Source organism: Musa acuminata, chromosome BXJ1-6 (genome assembly GCF_036884655.1).
Source record: "Musa acuminata AAA Group cultivar baxijiao chromosome BXJ1-6, Cavendish_Baxijiao_AAA, whole genome shotgun sequence".
In the NCBI taxonomy this organism is placed as follows: domain Eukaryota; kingdom Viridiplantae; phylum Streptophyta; class Magnoliopsida; order Zingiberales; family Musaceae; genus Musa; species Musa acuminata.
The window spans coordinates 8,209,885-8,222,587 of record NC_088332.1 but is presented as its reverse complement, the minus strand read 5'-3'; the positions used below and the strand labels follow the sequence as shown (position 1 = coordinate 8,222,587).

The following is a 12,703-nucleotide window of genomic DNA, read 5'->3' as shown; positions in this document are numbered from 1 at the left end:
TGTGTGTGTGTGTGTGTGTGTGTGAGAGAGAGAGAGAGAAAGAGAGAGAGAGAGAGAGAGAGAGTTTGATTACCCAAAACTGAAATTGAACTCTTCCTTTATCCTTCTCTTTTCTTGAATGAGATTGCTTAAAGCAAGGAGGAGCACAACTCAGAAATGAAACTTCTTAATCATCTAAGCAAATGGCCCTGTCGTCTATTTGGATTTCTAGAACCATTTTAGTTGTAAGACCAGAAATCTAAAGCAAAAAAAAAACAAATAATATGAAGGAAAAAAATCCTAAAAATTAATGCTGATAATTCTGGGAAAGAGTATGGTAGAAAACTCGAGGGGGCTTATCGTTCTTTAAATACAAGTGCATTAAGTAAAATAAAAATTTCTTAAAAGAGTGTAAGAATAGATTTGTGATCGACGTGATATTAACTCAACAAGATTGATATTGCAGTGAATAAATTTATTTAAAAAATAAAAAATAAAAGTGTTGAATCACATAAATTTTACATACGTTGTATTTATATTTATTATTAATTTTGAAAATATTCTTTTTGGTATCGAGCTCTCCTCATTAATTTTCTTATGTCGACCTAAATTTTTAAAATAAATAGCCATTCAACTCATTATTATATCGATACCTATATATCATCAACTTATTGAGGACACTTGTGGGACTAATTACATGTTAACTTATCTTATGTAATTAGTTATCTTTAGTAAAATATTGTTATCCTTATATAAGATTTAGAAAATAATTTTATATGATTAAAAATAAGAGATTTTGTTGAAACAGTAAACTTAAATATTTCACTTTGTATGGAAATCTCAATATAATTTTTAAAAATATAAGAATCAGGATACTAAAGATAATTAATTATAAAAATTAATCTATAATCAGCCCACACTCATGTGATATTTCTATTGATTTGGTCTGTATTTTAATCATGAGGGTGATAAATGATGGCTTATGTCTCTTATGATCCGATGACGAATTCTTATTTCTTGATTAGCTTTAATTCATTGTGAAATCTTTCCGATCACAAATTCGATGATGTTCTACTTAGTTTTAATTATTTAATCTTATCCTTTGGTATCTTAAAATGACAGAGATATTTTGTGATACAGTAAAAAATTCTTTTAAAAAACAAAAAGATTATTTCAGTTTTTTTTGGGCAAAGGGTGAGTGAAAATTAATCAATGAACACTCAGAACAGGAAACACAGAACACAATCCATTGGAAAAATCCCACGTCATCGCGTTGTTGCTCGTATATATATTGGACACAGAACACAATCCATCTCTCGGACACAGAACATAGAACAAAGTTTTGAACCACGTCGGGTGACGTTCGCTCTTGTTTTGTGACGTTCGATCCACGAGCCTATTTAACTCCCAGTCAACGGCAGCTGGAATTTTTATTTTATGCTTAGTTAAACATTATCAAGCATGTAATTTGAATAACAAGTAAACATACCATACATTGGAAATGTTGGAACCCTTCGAAGAACCCCCGACAAAAGGAACACAATGTCTAATATATGATTTTGTGGAAGAGCTTAAGATTATTTGATGCTATGGATACAAAATTTCTTAACCTAAAAGATAAGGTTTTGCAATCTCCAAAAGCTTCTAAAAACCATACAATATTTTGTCATATTCCGGAATCTTTTGTTACTTAATAGTGGAAAGGTAGTAACTCTCTCGTCAGTGGTCCCTCAAATGCGCTCTCCTGAATCGGTCAAATCCTTATTTATTCTGACTCACTTGTTCTTTGGGTCAACACTCCATCAATAGGATAAGGAATCACCGGTAAGTATGATATAATTTTGTCCCAGTTTCCCATGCTCATATCAAAATAAACCAAATATATATATATTGGATTCGACGACCCTCGGAAGAATTAAGCATCGGGATTCGACAAGCAACAAGCGACACACCTGCAATTATGAGAAACAAATAAAAATATAATTACCTCAGAGGCTTCACCCTCTCGTCCACCACCCGCTTGATCGAGCGGAGGTGATGGCAAGCGACGAGCGCTACGTTGGCCACATCAGCGCGACGGATGTAGGGGCGGTGCGATCGGTAAGCGAAGCAAAAGCCAATGCCATTCGATCTGTAATTAATGACAACTACACGGGTTATTTCACGCTGCGGTGCAACGGCCCTCCTGACGCCTAGCCACCTATAAAACCCCCACCATGCACTCCCGTCAACGGAACCGAGCGAGCGAGGGAGCGAGGGCAGAACCGAGGAGAAAGAGGAGCTCAACAAACCGAAGACGCAGGAAATACCTCATCGCGACGTCCGTCGCCGACCCACGATCGACCTCGCCTTCTTCTTACCAGGTGATGCATCGGTCGGGCCTGATGTTTCCTCCGTTCTTCCGCTCTGATACGATCCCCTTGTTTCCTTTTCGTCATCTCATTTGCTAGGGTTCGAGTCCCCAAGATGGTGATGAGCGAGAATACAATCCGCAGCATCATTGGAGTCATAGGTACACATCAGTCGAATCCAACACTAGAGCTATGCTTTGTTCTCCTTTTTCTCTCAAGGGAAAAATGAGCTTAGCCCTCTCGAATTTTTCTTTTTTTTTTTTTTTTTGACCGACGGATATTTCGTTGATTTTTTCCTTTTCGATTTTGGGAAAAGATCGAGGCAATATTTCTAACAATTTGCATCTCTTGATTCTTGTTGAGTATACTTTTTTCTTTGGATCACAGGCAATGTCATCTCCTGTGGTCTGTTCCTCTCCCCTCTGTAAGCTCTGATATCCCTTTCCCTCGAATTGTTTTTCCTCCGTCTTTTTTCTTCCTATTTTATGAGCGTTCGAAGAAACCAGATCTGATCTGATCGCCACTGCAACGTCTACAGCCCCACATTCGTGCAAATAATCAAGAAAGGGACGGTGGAGCAGTTCTCCCCCGTCCCCTACCTCGCGACAGCTCTCAACTGCATGCTCTGGATATTCTACGGCCTCCCGTTCGTCCACCCCAACAGCCTCCTCGTCATCACCATCAACGGCATCGGTCTCACATTCGAGTCCGTCTACCTCACCATCTTCTTAATTTACTCCAACGCCCAAGGCCGCGTATGCACGACATGACCTTCTTTCCGTTCTCTATATACATTTCTACCCACCCCTTCTTTTGGATGAAGGCTTTCTTACGTGACCGAACAAACATCAGTTGAAGGTGGTCAAGGTGTTGGCGGCCGAGATAGCATTCGTGGTGGTGGTGGTAGTGGTGGTGCTCCTGGTGGCACACACCTACGAGAGGAGGACGCTCATCGTTGGGATTCTCTGTATCATCTTCGGCACGTGCATGTATGCCGCTCCGCTTTCAGTCATGGTAAGGCCACACTTTCATTTAGTTATGCATTAAATAGCTTGCTAATAAGCTCCTTGCGCATGTCAGATAGAGTACCAACACTACCTCCTAAGTAGTAATATTTGAAATCATCTACCTATCTCTAGCGCTGTATACCTATGCTGAGGCCTTTCCTCTATTTCCACTATATATATATATATATATATATATATATATATATATATATATATATATATATATATATATATATATATAGCACCACAAATGCCACAAAATCAGTAACTATTTGGTGTAGCAATCTTGCTAAATCTCATGAAGTATCACATCAATTTGTCTAGTTTGTACGTGATCCAATAATTAATATGTTTGATGCTAACCATCTCGCAGCATTGTATGTATACGAATCTCTTCGAACAATGTGCTAGAGTTTCAGCTAGCATCCATTCGCTAGATGACCGTTTATCTGGGATTTTATGATATCTCTTATCTTAATGATCTCTTGATGGTTACTGTGGCAGAAACTGGTCGTCCAGACCAAAAGTGTCAAGTACATGCCCTTCAGCCTCTCTTGTGCTAGCTTTCTTAATGGTATTTGCTGGACGACTTATGCTTTCCTTCCCTTTGACATCAACATCCTGGTAAGGACCTTGCTCTAACATGCATTTCCCACCGTGATGGTCGCATAGACCGTGTAAGTTAAACTACTCATGTTTTTTTTATTGGCTTTGCGATGGCAGATTCCCAATGGCTTGGGTACTCTCTTGGCCCTCTCACAGTTGGTCCTTTATGCATGCTACTACAAGGCCACACCGCGAGCGGAACCCAAGTCCGATATTGAGATGCACCAGAGCATTTAACGTTCTGCTCACTCTCTTTCCGATCCGATGCGTGTAAAATTTGTGTTGTTCACTGGACCGTTGCAGGGGTTGTCCCTTCCGAGACGTCGCATACTATCTTCTTCTCTCTGAGAAGCTTATGCGATCAGAATTAGTTTTTTTTTTCTTCTGTTTTTTCATAGTTAAAAACTTACTGTATTAGAAATAGAAAAGATATTATTGAGAAAAATAAATCATGATAAGATTATCATGATTTTCTCAATATTTTGATATTATGTTATCATGATTCTAAATCATAAAAATTATGATAACATATTATAATGATTCTATCAATAATGAAGATCATGATTTCAATATGATCTTCTATATTATGAAATAATTTAGTAAATATTTTATATTTATTATTGTCAAGAAAATTATGTAATTATCGTTTTTGTAATCTCTTCTTGTATATATAAATTCATACTAATATTAATAAAATTTAGCTAGCCATGCTATCAGAGCCATAATTGCTCCAAGGTGCTTTTTTTATTTTTTATTGTTGTTTTGTACCTCATCGTGGTTGAAAGTAGTATTATAATTTCTATTGAATTTTATGCTTCTTTAGCAAGCCTCTCTCTCTCTCTCGTGTAAGCTATTTCAAATTTTTATCATTTTCACTTTTGGACATATTCGGTAATGCTTCTTCAACTGGTTACTCATTTTATATCATCCCTAATTCTTTTATTCTTGAAAATACTATTGTCTCTATTAACTTGCCGGCCAAGCTTTTCTTAAATTCACATTCATAAATTATACCTCTTGATATACTTATTTATTTTATCTTTATGGTTTATGTTGATGACACCATCACTTTCTTCATAAATGATTAGAGAGAATAATCTTGAAGTTATAAATCCTAAATATATATTAATCCGTTAAGATCATCTTCTTAGAAGGGATATCCATACGTCTCTCTCTCCTTAAATTATTCCCTAAGTAACGTTTACAACCAATCTAGTGGTCGCATAATGCAACTTCAAGAAACTCTCTTTAATCTATTTTTGACTACAAATAGATTATCTAAACTCAAGTGGATGCACGACTAATGCAATAAATCATTTTTCATGTAATAAATAGTTTTGGTTCAAATTACAAGGAGATTTTGGCTATAATTCATACTCGAGCTTTCTAACTATGAATTGTATCTTAAGCAAGAGTCATCACTTTTGATGTTGTTTCTATTATCATCAATTTTGCTAACAAAACTAATATTAGCAATAAAGGCATGATCCATAACCAGCAAGATAATCATCCAAATAATTATTCTGAAGGCAACATGTTTTGGAGACAACATTCACTAACGTCATAACAAAAGTATCAACAAATTCGACCAACAATTTAACAATAGAGTCACATATCAAATATGTGACTTGCAAGAGCATATTATTAATATCAATGCATGCATGCTCCTATTTGATGGATATTTCAACCTTGATACCTAACTTATTCTACATTTCCTACTGCATCATCTACTCGGTTTTCATTACTACCACCATGTGCTCACTTTGTTGCACAATCTTTTCAACCTTCATTAAGCTAACTTGTTAATTCTTGAGCTTCTCATCATGCCATGTCTAATTTGAATAGCCTATCTCTTTATTCAAATTATGATGGTTTAGATGATATCATGATGGGTGATGGTAAATGTCTCAAAATAACTCATACAAGTTTTGCATAATTTTCCTCTTCTTTAAAATATTTTTTACTTTCTAATATTATTTGTGTTCCTCATATGAAAAAGAACATAATATTTATTCATAAATTATATTCTTCTAATAATATTTTTATTAAATTTTTAATCACTTCATTTGTTGTAAATGATCTAACACGGGAGCATATCTTATAGAGGGACCAAATAGAGATGGAGTCTATGAGTGGTGCATCATCCAAATTCATTTTTGTTTTGGCCACCATCAAGGTTTCATTTCAAGAATGACATAATTGCTTAAAACATCCTTCTTTTAACGATCTAATTATCACGTATATGACATTTACTCGTCCAAACATTATAGATACAGTGAATAAATTATCTTAATTTATGCGTAAGCCTACTTTCAATCATTAGACAACCATTAAATATCTTTTTCAATACTTAAAGTGTATTATTGATCATGACTTATTTTTCAAAACAACTCTTCTCTATTGCTTCATACATTTTTTGGAAGTCGATTAGACAGATAATAAAGATGATAAGATATCTACTAGTGCTTATATCATTTTTTTTTTATCAATCCAATCTCTTGGAGTTTTAATAAATAACATTATATTATAAGATCTTCGTTGAATATCGAGCGGTTGTTTATATAATTATTAAACTTTGTTAGATTCAATCATTATTATATGAAATATTTATCACAATATCTAATCCTCTTTCTATATATTATGATAATATCGAAAAAATATATCTATGTGTTAATATTGTATTTTACTCTAAAATGAAGTACATTAAGCTAGTCATTTTTTATCACATTATTACATATTATGGAAATGATCATTTTGGTATCATCCATATGTTTTTATCGTACATGTTGTGCAACCTTATGCCATCGCCCGAGAGTCAGTATAGCTTGGTCCTATGCCGAAAGCACAAGGATGCTCATGTGGCTCTTTAGGAAAAAGGAGACTAAGGGATTGAGATCGGGTCGGGAGGCTGGTCCTAGGCTTTTGTTATGCCTTCATGGTCAATCCAAGGTGGAGCTTGATAGGTATTGTTCATGCTACGATCCTACACAATAGATTGATGTCAGGAGGGGGATTTCTTAACTCAACCCATTCGATGTTTAAATTAGTAAGTAGAGTTTTTGGTATCAAAAGATCCTCCTCCCTTCTAGGCTGGGAGGAATTGATATTTATACCTACGGAGGTGAGTCAATCATACGTGGGTTGTTAATGGTCGTCGACCCTTCGTTCATCACAGTAATATGACGCGGACTTATATGATTTGGATGACGCTGGTCGGCCCATATGGCTTCGGATGCTACGGGTCGGTTGTACGCTTTTTGCCACATCCACTACGTGTTTATGTTATCACACGTTACATTATTCCACGTCGGCTCCTCGGTGGATATTATCTGTCGACATTCGGGTAGCGCCAAATTATTCCCTATCACGTGTAAGTAGTTAACATTGTCGAACCTCGGTTTGCACTTAGATGGTATGGCTAACTCATCCGGGTTAGGTAATATAAAATCAAGTGCCAAATGCCCATGCGGCGATGATGCCTTTCATCTCTTAGCACTCATAGATTATGCTATTATACTTAAAGACACGATTGAAATATCAGGAACACGGCTTCTTACGCTTGTTGTCATTGGAAGTTGTATTGGGTCCGCAGGCGGGTCCCACAGGGGACCTCCCACCGCGAGGCAGTTATATGGTGGCATAATAATACGCAAGTAACAGAAAAAAATACGAGTTTGTTCACGTATCTCTCATGCCCGCACCCGCGCCCGCGCGCCGCAACCGTCACGATACCAATCGGTGATTAGACGCTTATCCAACGGCCCAAATTTGGTGATGCTCGTATTATCGGTAAATATCCTTATCTACACCGCAGGAAATTACGACGAAGGCAACTGAATCCATTATCCAAATCAACGAGAAACAGATGCGAAATTCATTTCCCGCACCTCGTCAACGATGAACCATCCCTCCCACCCATCTCGTGATTGGTCATATATGGGGCCCTTCCGAGTCCCACAGCGACGGCCAGGTGGCCACGACGTGTGAGTGACGCGAAACCCTGAACCGGCCGGGAGACTTGAAAGGCAACATATCTTTCACATATCGAGTCATCGGATCGTATCGCGGCGTTGATACGTTAATAAAAGCCCCCCAACATGAACTCAAGCGAATCTCCCCACTTAAAGAGAGCGCATCGAAACGGAAGCTTTCAAGAAGAGTTCGAGGAAGACAAAGTGGAGGCGACCCTTCTCCGAGATCAACCTAGACTTCTTCTTCTTCTTCTTCTTCTTCTTTTTGGGTGCGCGCCTTCATCGCTTCGCTTCGGTCCTCAGATCCCATGTTGTTTCCGCCTTTCCTCTTTAACCTTGTCTCCTTTCTTATTCTTGGTCGTCTGGTTTGCTAGGGTTTCAGTCCAAGTTAGCCACTCGCCAAGATGGTGATGAGCCAGCAAGCGATCCGCAGCGTCCTGGGGGTCATAGGTATTCATCCATCCATCAATTTCTCTAAACTTGAAAAGAACCCTAGTGATTTATTTTTGCTAATCTTTTTCCCCTCCTAATTTTTCACCAACAAAGTCAATCTACAAGATTTTGATCGCGAAAACAGCAAGCTTTTGTCATATCTGAAATCACCGAATGATGTCCAAATAATCCCATCAATGTTCGTTTCCTTATGTGTTGTTTACCTCTTTTGATTACAGGCAACATCATCTCCTTCGGCTTGTTCCTCTCCCCTGTGTAAGCTCTATATAATGCTTCCCTCTCCTTTTTTTGTTGTTGTCGAACTGTTCGTTTGGGCGGAACTTAAAAAGATGCGGTTGTGACGCTGCAACGCCCACAGGCCGACATTCATAAGAATAATCAAGAGAAAGGCGGTGGAGGATTTCTCTCCGATCCCCTACCTCGCGACAGTCCTCAATTGCATGTTCTGGGTGTTCTATGGCCTCCCCGTCGTCCACCCCAACAGCATCCTCGTCGTCACCATCAACGGCATCGGCCTCATCCTCGAGGCGATCTACCTCGTCATATTCTTCGTTTATGCTCCCCGCCAAGGCCGCGTACCCACAACATGACCCTTCTTTTCTTTTTTCTATGCATTTCCGTCCCTTCTATAGTGACAATGACGAGGTATTTCTTTTGCCGATGGACGTACTTCAGTTGAAGGTGTCGAAGATATTGGCCGCAGAGGTGTCGTTCATGACGGTGGTGGTGGTGGTGGTGCTCCTGACAGCCCACACTCACGAGAAGCGGTCGCTCATCGTAGGGATCTTCGCTATCATTTTCGGCACGTGCATGTATGCTTCGCCTCTTTCGGTCATGGTAAGAAGTCCATAGCAATTCTAAACCTCATCTCTCTCTGCGTGAATCTTGATTTGAGTTATCGTGAAACCTCAGGGACTAGATCTTTGACGTGATCAAATAATGACCATCTAAATGTATGTACATATGTTTGATGCAACACATAGCATCACGTGGACGAATCTCGTCGATCGGATGCGTGACCTGATTCATTTTAGCCCACATTAAATGTTGATTGATTGAACGTCCATGTTCTTGGATTCTATGATGTCTCTCTTATCTTAAAATGGTCTTTATGATATGTACATGATGAATCGTGCAGAAAATGGTCATTCAGACCAAAAGCGTCCAATACATGCCCTTTACCCTCTCTCTTGCTAGCTTCCTCAATGGTGTCGTCTGGACCAGCTATGCCTTCCTCCCGTTCGACATCAACCTCGTGGTAAGCGCCTCGCTCCGACATGAATTTGACACTGTGATGTCCATGCTACGGTGCAAGCTGATGTGATCGTCTTTTGTCTTCCGACGCAGATTCCCAATGGTTTGGGTGCTCTTTTCGGCCTGGCACAGTTGATTCTCTATGCATGCTACTACAAATCCACACCGAAAGCAGGCACCAAGGCTGAAGTTGAGCTGCCCACGGCTTCCAATGTCTAATACTCCGCTCGGGAATCATTGTTATCTTAGGTTCATAAATTTAGATAGATGCTTGCTCTTATGTTGATCTGAGCAATGATTGTTTCTTGTTTCTTATTTGGTTTTATTTTTCCTGCGTTTTTAAATTGAGATAAGAACATATGAAAGATACAAGAGATGGCTTCTTATGAAACGTCTATCATTAGAATACATTCTATAGAATACTGTATCATAGTGAAATTAAACAAAAAAAAGAGCATTAAATATAATTAAAATGGCAAGGTTGTTAGTAAACCTGAGGAACGAATTATGCTTGGATCAAACGGAGGGCAAACAACAATGAGTAACTGAAGTAGAGACTGGTAAGCAAAACAACCTGCCCTTACTCGACGTGCTGCCGCGCGTCCCACGCTGAAACATCCTCTACCCGAGAATGGCATCAAGGCGTAAATAATAACAAGAGTTGGGGCGTTCAGAAACCGCCAAGCCTTCTTCCTATATAACCAATCCTCCATGCGAGTCAAAAGAGAGGAGAGAGCAAAGAAGAGGAAGGAGAGCGAGGGAACCCCGAGAAGAAGGATGAGACGACGCTCCTCCGCCGCCGCCGCCTACCTCTTTTCAAAACCCACCTCGCCTTCTTCTTTTGGTTTTCCATCTTCATCGCTTTACTCCTCTTCGTGGATTTGGTGCTCTCTTTCCCTCTCCTCTTTGATCAGATTTCCGTTCTTTGTTTTGCTCATCCCGCTAGGTTGGGTTTTCGAGCTAGCTAGGCGCGACATGGCGACGATCGTACGCGACATCATGGGAGTCGCAGGTATATATTCATATTTATTTATGTATCTAACTAACCCTAAGCCCAGTCTCTTCGATTCATGGTTTATCCTTCGTTTCGGCTACTCTCTCTCTTTCTTGATGTTCTCTATTCTTTTAGGTGAATGATGAAGATTTCACTGACTAATCCAGAATCGCGTTGCCTGTCGATCTAAAATCACCAACAAATATTACGTTGATTTGCGATCTTGAAATAAACCCGACCAAATATTCCAATCGATTTTTCGTTCGGTAGATTTCAATTTTGGATGTGCTAATTGTTTCTTCTTTTCACAGGCAATGCCGTCTCCCTCGGTTTGTTCCTCTCCCGTGTGTAATCTCCTATGCCTCTTTCCGTTTCTCTCCGGGGTTTCGGTTCGAACCCAGAAAGTTCCGATTGCTATGTTTGGGCTGTGTTATTGTGATGCTTGCAGGCCGACGTTCAAGAACATAATAAAGAAAAAGGCGGTGGAGCAGTACCTCCCGATCCCCGAGCTCACGATACTCTTCAAGTGCATGCTCTGGGTGTTGTATGGCCTTCCCATCGTCCACCCCAACAGCTGCCTCGTGCTTACCAGCAACGCCATCGGTCTCTTCCTCCAGTCTGTCTACCTCACCATCTTCTTGATTTATGCTGCCCGCGAAATCCGCGTGTGTCTATGACCTTCCTTCCTTTTTCTACATATATCTATACCAGTTTCCTGGATCTTTGGCATGACGATGATGGAGAATTTCTTTTGTGAATTAACGCTCATCAGCTGAAGGTGCTGAAGGTGTTGGCAGCAGAGTTGGTGGTCATGACGATGCTGGTAGTGGTGGTGCTACAGGTAGCACACACGCATGAGAAGAGGTCGCTCATCGTGGGGATCCCCTGTGTCATCTTTGGCTCGTGCATGTATGCGGCGCCGCTTGCATTTCTGGTAAGACCAGACTTTTCCTAACCGGGGAAGGACTCTGTTTTCTCATCTCAATATTTGATTCAAGCCATCAATGCTATCTCTAGCGCAAAAATATATAGCACATCAAATGCCACAAAATTAGCTATTAATTATGTATAGTAAATATCTGTTTCGATATTGTAAAACAGAAAAGAAATATGTATATTGTAAAGAGGCTAATCAACGTTATGCATTGAGAAACATGTATAATTGTACTCATGTTTTTTATAAATCGATGCCAATCTTTCAGTTTTCCAATTTTGTACCAATTTTGTAGAACTTTCTAGATGCATTTTTGATGTGATGGCAGTCTTTCTAACTACATGTGTTCGATGTCACACATGAATTTGGTGAAAACATCTCTCTTCAAGCAGTGTTCCATTTGTCTCAGCTAGTCTAAACTTAAAAGAAGATTGGATCATGTCCGTCTTCTGGGCTATTCTGACAACTCTCTCATCTTTAATGGGTTTATGTGAATCTGTCATGACCATCGTAGCAAATGCTGGCGACCGGACGTGACCCGCACGTATCCTTCGCTCTATATGCTACCTGCTGCCTTAATGACTTTTTCTGGATGAGATACGCCTGCCTGCCGCCTCTCGACTTCTACGTCCTCGTAAGAGCCTTGATGACTGTATCATGGTTTCAATACTGAGATTAATGTGATGTGTTGTTGTATACTAAATGCAAGTTAACCTACTAATGTTTCGTTTGACAATGCAGATTACCAGTTATTTTGGTGCTGTTCTCAGCCTGGTACCACCGCAACTGTGGACTTGGTGCCTCATGGTTTTTTGCACGTACGACATGACAACTCTGAGTGAAGATCACAGATCCTCACCGCGGCTTCTACCATAAATACAAGTGAAAGTTCTTGGGACCCTTATGCAGATACGACATACGTTCGAAGTACTTGCTCGTAGAATACCTTCAATTTTGTAGAGAAGGGCAATCACGTAGGTTTCTGTTAGGATCAAACAAGATCAACCTCGCTTTGTAGCATATGCGTCTGACCCTTACAAAAGAGTCTAGTAATGGAAGCCGGGGATGTGGAGATCATTTTTCCACAACCAGTTAACATCGTCTTAACATCCCCAGGGATCACTTTCGTCCAAATAATAAGATTTCAAGCAACA

At 39.5% G+C, this 12,703-nt stretch overlaps 3 protein-coding genes across 3 annotated transcripts; all 3 read left to right on the top strand.

Annotated features, from left to right (window-relative positions):
* The first annotated feature begins 2,237 nt into the window (after positions 1-2,237).
* On the top strand, positions 2,238-4,414 carry LOC103988303 (bidirectional sugar transporter SWEET5-like). Its single transcript, XM_065190053.1, has 7 exons — positions 2,238-2,342; positions 2,430-2,491; positions 2,718-2,754; positions 2,869-3,085; positions 3,183-3,344; positions 3,842-3,961; positions 4,061-4,414. Exons 2-7 carry the CDS (start codon positions 2,446-2,448, stop codon positions 4,178-4,180), a joined length of 702 nt encoding a protein of 233 aa, XP_065046125.1. The 5' UTR covers positions 2,238-2,342; positions 2,430-2,445; the 3' UTR covers positions 4,181-4,414.
* A 3,873-nt stretch (positions 4,415-8,287) lies between these two features.
* LOC135675417 (bidirectional sugar transporter SWEET6a-like) lies at positions 8,288-9,840 on the top strand. The gene is made up of 6 exons (XM_065185571.1): positions 8,288-8,364; positions 8,586-8,622; positions 8,726-8,942; positions 9,043-9,204; positions 9,506-9,625; positions 9,715-9,840. Exons 1-6 carry the CDS (start codon positions 8,319-8,321, stop codon positions 9,838-9,840), a joined length of 708 nt encoding a protein of 235 aa, XP_065041643.1. The 5' UTR covers positions 8,288-8,318.
* A 756-nt stretch (positions 9,841-10,596) lies between these two features.
* Positions 10,597-12,509, top strand: LOC103988301 (bidirectional sugar transporter SWEET6b-like). The gene is made up of 7 exons (XM_065185570.1): positions 10,597-10,633; positions 10,927-10,963; positions 11,064-11,280; positions 11,388-11,549; positions 12,064-12,183; positions 12,291-12,356; positions 12,459-12,509. The coding sequence occupies exons 1-7, from the start codon at positions 10,597-10,599 to the stop codon at positions 12,507-12,509; spliced, it is 690 nt and encodes a 229-aa protein (XP_065041642.1).
* The last annotated feature ends 194 nt before the right edge of the window (positions 12,510-12,703 follow it).

Coding starts and splice junctions, on each gene's coding strand:
- LOC103988301 (XM_065185570.1), top strand. CDS start 10,597: ATGGCGACGATCGTACGCGACATCATGGGAGTCGCAG. Junction 10,634..10,926: donor CGACATCATGGGAGTCGCAG/GTATATATTCAT, acceptor TTCTTTTCACAG/GCAATGCCGTCTCCCTCGGT. Junction 11,281..11,387: donor ATGCTGCCCGCGAAATCCGC/GTGTGTCTATGA, acceptor AACGCTCATCAG/CTGAAGGTGCTGAAGGTGTT.
- LOC135675417 (XM_065185571.1), top strand. CDS start 8,319: ATGGTGATGAGCCAGCAAGCGATCCGCAGCGTCCTGGGGGTCATAG. Junction 8,365..8,585: donor CAGCGTCCTGGGGGTCATAG/GTATTCATCCAT, acceptor TTTTGATTACAG/GCAACATCATCTCCTTCGGC. Junction 9,205..9,505: donor CTTCGCCTCTTTCGGTCATG/GTAAGAAGTCCA, acceptor TGAATCGTGCAG/AAAATGGTCATTCAGACCAA.
- LOC103988303 (XM_065190053.1), top strand. CDS start 2,446: ATGGTGATGAGCGAGAATACAATCCGCAGCATCATTGGAGTCATAG. Junction 3,086..3,182: donor ACTCCAACGCCCAAGGCCGC/GTATGCACGACA, acceptor AACAAACATCAG/TTGAAGGTGGTCAAGGTGTT. Junction 3,962..4,060: donor CCTTTGACATCAACATCCTG/GTAAGGACCTTG, acceptor TTGCGATGGCAG/ATTCCCAATGGCTTGGGTAC.